Genomic DNA, 5,690 nt, shown 5'->3' with positions numbered 1-5,690 from the left:
ACATCTTTGTTTAGAGGCCCTGCCAATATTGGAAGACCCTACACACCGTCAGCCTTGTGGGGGGGATGCTCTTAGGATGGGCTCAGATTGCAGAGCCAAGTAGTTGAGCTCGACTCGCAGGTCTGTTGTGGTAGATGGTGGTTGGAGGAACAAAAAAGAGTTTGGCTTTTGGGGTGGCCTCATATCCCCAGACACACACCATGTCCATCACCTTTTCAATGTGGATTATGGGAAGAATGTAAGACCCATGCAAAAGAAGCCGTAGCTTCTAGCCACGAGGTTTAACCTTATTCGATGTTCATATAACATCAAATATTAATTTGGAGCGGACTCGTTGCAATGGAAAACGTGTCAGATTGCTTGGACTTGGAGTGTAGTGTGAACCCGCCCTTTGCTATTCTAATCTCTGCCGTCCTGTTGATGATTTGTAGATTGTGATGAGAGAGATTCAAAAGGAGAGAGGACTTCCAATTCTTTAAAATTGCCGCCTCCTAATTTTAATTTCTTCTCTCTTGGTGTTGGAAGTTGGCCCCATTTTTTTGAGGCGTTGTCAACTCCTTGGCCATTTTGAAATTCCAACGAAGCTTCTATCTACGCTCTCTTCTTGGCTTTTCTCCTTTCTCCCCCCCCCCCCCATTTCTTCACAGATCCCGGTCTTCTTTCGACACACATTCTCTTCCTTTACACACACAACAAGACACGAGAGAGACACACACACACATACACACCGTGACAGACTCTCGCAGACGCTGCCTTCTGTTCCCACTCTTTCTCTCTCTACCCACGACCTGTTCCGTTTGATGAGAGCGTTGCGTTCATGGGCGAGAGCCGAGAGAGCTTTTGTATGCCAGCCTTGAAGAGAAGAGCCTTGTAGGTCAGGGCGCTCCTTGCATTCTTGTCCAAAGCTTCATAAAAGCAGCGCTGGCAATCAGAACTTCTGAGAAACAGGGGAAAGGCAGGTGAGAGAGAGGAAAGAGAAAGCTACCTCCCTTCTTCCAGCTCGGCTCCTCTCATCATCATGCGTACATGTAGTGAGAAAAAGCTTGTAAATTGTGTCTGCAGAGAGCTCTCTGTTTGATCTAGCATGTATTTGATATTCTCTCTTCTTCTTGTGGATAGTGCAGAGTAGGGAGACCCTTTCTCATCATACAAGGCGCAATTCCTCTCACTACTCATTTGCTCACACATTTTCACAAACGCGCGCCCGCGGTTACACACGCACAGAAAGAGTTGCTTCTTTGAGTTGAAGCTGTCGTTAAGGGTTTTCTATTTGGATCCTTCACCCAAGACACATTTTTCATTCTAGTGGGCAACACGCAGAGTTCAGAGCAGCTTTCAAAGGGCAAGTACTCAAGGAGTACACACACACATACAAAGTCTCCCCCCCCCTCTCTCTCTCTCTCTCTCTCTCTCTCACACACACACACACACACACACACACACACAAACACACACACTCGAGTCATTCACATACCCAAATACACGGAACGGATAGTCCTGCAACTTCCCTACACACACATTGTGTGAGCTTTTGATCTTGAATGCAGGAGAGGAGCATCAATGGAGGGGAAAGTACTGCTATTGTAGCATTGGTAGCAACTAGCAAAGAAGAAGGAAGTGCTAGCCGCTACACATTCGTCTTTTTCATTACTCAGAAGCGCACGTGCACACACACACACACACACACACACACACACACACACACACACACACACACACACACACACACGCATCCTCAAAGAGGCATACTCTTGCAGAGGCAAAAAGCAGGAAAAGGGAGAAGAGTAGGATGAATTGGTTACTCGTGAATGCAGGCATTGACGCCTCTGCTGCTGCATAACTGCATCAGCGCATCATATACATTATCACAGTCAGTGGGTGTGAGCTTCTGAAGTGGAGAAAGAGAGGCAGCCATGTCTACAGACATAGGAGGAAGGGCAGTACTTAGACCAGCAGGCAATGTGGCAAGGTCTAATCTCAGGAAGGTGAGCAAGCCCCCACCTTCCCCTGTCAAGCCGCCATTAAACCCCCTTTCCTCCAAGATCTCGCCACCAAATTCTCTGCCCTCGACGCCCAAACCACTAGCAAGAACCCCTCCCAGTAAGCTTTCTTCCCCTCACAGGCCTCCTACCCCCTCCCCTGTTTCCCTTCACCATCATCACCAAGAGCCTCCCCCTTTAATTCCACTCGATCTCGCTGGCGATGGGCCAAAGCCAGCTCTGACGGCTGCTACTGTCTCACTTCCCATCGTCGAAGCCTCAGATTTGGACAGGAATGGGTCCAACCCTTCAGGTTGTGAGGATGAAGTTAGTGGGCCGAGCCTGCCTCTTTTGGGGCCTCATGATGCAGTCTCTAGTGGATCTGAGCCATCTCAAAGTGGGTCTTCCTCCATTAGCAGTGGGATGAAACCAGCTTCACATGGGAGTAAATCATCATTTAAAGTGACTAAACCGTCTCTTAGTGGATCCAATTCTAAACTACCTCAGAATGGGCTAAATGGGTCTGTATCCAGGACTCAAAAACGCATCAATCCTCACATTGTCTTAACCAAGTCCACTTCTGAAGTGTTTCAAAGGAATAGTAGCTCCAATTGCAACGTGAAGGCGAAGCCAAGCGGGAAGAAAAATTTGAGCAAGTTGGGTAGCATTAGCTTTGATGAGAGCTCTCTGGCAACCATGGTCGCCGCAAAGAAGGCTGCTGCAAAGGAAATCAGTGCACAGAGAAAGCTAAAAGTTTCTGAATATGGCAGGAAGCAGGGGAAACTTAGCAGGGTCGTCCCAGAGATCTCCTTATCCCTGTCCTTGCCCTCACTTGAGCGGCAGAGGTGCAAGTTCATTACTGCACAGAGTGGTGAGAGTTCATAAGCTACTTCTAATCATTGTACTTCTGTCCTTTTGGCAGATTACTTTGTTTTGATTCTCCTCAACATAATGTAACTATGGCTCCTGATGTTTGCTATCTCCAGATCCAGTATTTTTGGATTATCATGACAAAGAGTGGGGCGTACCTGTACATGATGACAGGTAGCTTGATTCATTTTCTGATGCATTTTCAGTGACATTTATGTGTGCTCCGAAATGTATTTTTATCTGCATGCCTGCAATGAGCAATGTGCATCTAAGAGCACATAGCTCAATGGATAGAGCACCATTTCTGCAGGTATGTAGGCCATGAGAAAAAAAATCTCTTTCTGCCAGCATTGCACATTATGCATCTTGAAGATTGCTAATGTAGGTTTCTTTGAATGTTTTCCTGTATGCCACTCTACTTGCATTCAGCTCTATCATGTTATTACAATGCAGGATGATGTTTGAACTCTTGGCCTTGGCTGGTTTTCAAGTTGAGCTAAGCTGGACAACAATCCTCCATAAAAGGGATGCGTACAGGTAATGAATGCCCTAATTGCTATGTGTACTCACTTTAGAAAATCAACTAAAAGAGATGTACTGCAGTTGACGCATTGGTGCTCTTTGAGCAGGGCCGTTTTTGCTGAATTTGACCCTGATGCAGTAGCTCTATTCAGTGAGAAGCACATTAATTCTTTGGAAGCTGATAAAAGCCTTGGTCTTCCTGGTGGTAAGGTCAAAGGAGTTGTCAACAATGCTCAGAAAATACATGAGGTATGTGATCTTCTAGCTAGACTTTAAGTTTGTTTTGCGTGATGTTAGGATATTGGGGAGAGTGAGGTTGTTTGAAGGGTGGAGGGGGCTTCAGAGTGATTCTTCTGTAACGCATAATTGTAATTTATCACTGTTACTGAATGCAATCTACGTTGCTTGACGACAGAAGCATTTATCTAAGTTCCAATTGTGTATTGTTGCAGGCGTTTCGGAGAGGTAGGTAGTCTCATGAGATATTCTGCACATATAGACATAACTATTCACAAAGAGCCTAGTGCATTCCATTGTTTTTATGTCGGATATCTGTCACATGTAAGTGGTATGTGGTAGCAAAGATGGAGCATGGAGGATGCTTTACTTGATTTTGGGGCTCTTGGTTAAAAAAAAGAGGTTGCTTTCAAGCTCATTTGAAATGATAATCAGACATTTGAAAATGTCGGAAAAGCTGGAAGCTATAATCTGGTTCAAACTTGACCCTAACTGGGTTTAAGATTGGGTTTCTTTCACAATGGTCATTGATGCATGATTCATTCTAGTGCATAATGTTAGATTGTCTTGAAAATGCTACTTGCTTGCAAATACTGTATTTTGATACTCGATGGTTAGTTAGACTTGAATTGATCGCTACAGAATGTTTCAAAAATGCTTAGAATTAGGGTTGTGTTTGAAATGCCATGGGGGTCCGAATCAAACTCGTTTCATACTTTCAAACTCGTCTGCGTTTGACGTTTGATTGGCGTTTGAAAAAACTATGGGTTAGGCATTTGCTCTTCCTAGTTGGTCTGTTGTAGAAGCTGCAATTTCTTACATATATATCTGTGTGGTCTTTTGTTTGTGTGAATGGCTCTACTGGGTTATGTTGGATCTACTGATGGCCAGATTTTTCATTTCTGATTAGACATAAATGTTCTTGTTTTTCTGCAGGTGGTCCATGAATTTGGTTCATTGGATGAGTACCTTTGGGGATTTGTAAACAAACAGCCAATGGTAAACAACTACCGCTACCCGAAACAAGTGCCTGTCAAGACATCAAAGGCAGAGTTTATCAGTAAAGACCTTGTCAAGAGAGGTTTTCGATTTGTCGGCCCGACAATTATATACTCGTTCATGCAAGCGGCAGGGATGACGAATGATCATTTAGTGCAATGCTTCAGACACCAAGAATGCACAAGGCTAGCTTGCTCATCTGGTGTTTTGCCAGAAGAGATGCTAGAAGGAACAATGCAGCACGAGGATGTGGCGAGTCAGCTTCATCGCCTAAATTTTACTATGGAGGAAGGAAATGCCAGAGAGCAAGGACCGGAATGTGAAGAGGAGAGTCACTCCCATCAGCAAGAAGAGTGTTTGAATGTTGTAGAGTTAGAAGAGGAGAGCCATGAATCTAACATTGCAGCATAATAGGGGCCAAGAAATTTTACGCATTCATACAAATACTAACAGAAATGGAGCTCTTGGCCGAGCCGGGGGCCTTGTTCGCTTAAGAAAGGAGCAGACAAGTCCGAGGGATGTAAAAACTCACCACAATTGCGTCTTCTTACTCTTGCAGTAGTTGTGTTTTTTTGCCCACCTGTAAGTAAAACAGCAATGCTGTAGCTATAGACATAGATCATAAGGGGTTTTGGAAGGCTTGCATCAAGCATCATCAGTTCTTGTAAAGTCATGTTCTACTTTTTACAACAGAAAAAGGCCACTGAAAAGTTTATGGTAGTGAGTAGTGACACCGATTGTTAAGGAATGTGGTCTTTAGCTCTTTACCTAAACTCTTTTTTGCCTGCTTGTCTGAGTCTATTTTGGCTTCACTTTCTTCCTCAGAGAAGTATAGAGTTTTTGTGTACTACCGAGCAAGTCGTTGCTCACGATCTCCTTGTTCCTCCATCAGATAAGAGGTGCCCTTGTTGGTATCAGATAAAAAAATGTAAAAGGCTGTTGTGTGTGTCTCATTTACATGCATTTTGCATTAGCTGCAAGGGAATTATTTCTCATGCCTGCATCTTTGTAAGGTTGGATATATATATATATATGCTGAGGTGCGATGGAGTGCACATCATATGTCTACCACAACTACCATAA

The 5,690-nt window shown here is 44.3% G+C and overlaps 1 protein-coding gene across 2 annotated transcripts; it reads left to right on the top strand.

The window, feature by feature from the left end:
* Nucleotides 1-646: 646 nt before the first annotated feature.
* Nucleotides 647-5,327, top strand: LOC147442736 (uncharacterized). 2 transcript variants are annotated; one of them, XM_086528810.1, is made up of 6 exons: nucleotides 647-1,028; nucleotides 1,120-2,850; nucleotides 2,966-3,023; nucleotides 3,303-3,386; nucleotides 3,479-3,620; nucleotides 4,545-5,327. In XM_086528810.1, the coding sequence occupies exons 2-6, from the start codon at nucleotides 1,914-1,916 to the stop codon at nucleotides 5,016-5,018; spliced, it is 1,695 nt and encodes a 564-aa protein (XP_086384936.1). In that variant the 5' UTR covers nucleotides 647-1,028; nucleotides 1,120-1,913; the 3' UTR covers nucleotides 5,019-5,327. The 2 variants fall into 2 exon arrangements, with proteins under 2 accessions (XP_086384936.1, XP_086384935.1); XM_086528809.1 differs by having other exon boundaries at nucleotides 647-2,850.
* Nucleotides 5,328-5,690: the final 363 nt, after the last annotated feature.

Source organism: Adiantum capillus-veneris, chromosome 14, assembly GCF_014529385.1.
Source record: "Adiantum capillus-veneris isolate H3 chromosome 14, ASM1452938v2, whole genome shotgun sequence".
NCBI classification, from domain to species: domain Eukaryota; kingdom Viridiplantae; phylum Streptophyta; class Polypodiopsida; order Polypodiales; family Pteridaceae; genus Adiantum; species Adiantum capillus-veneris.
Note: the sequence above shows the minus strand (reverse complement) of the source record. Positions and strands in the feature narration are given on the sequence as shown.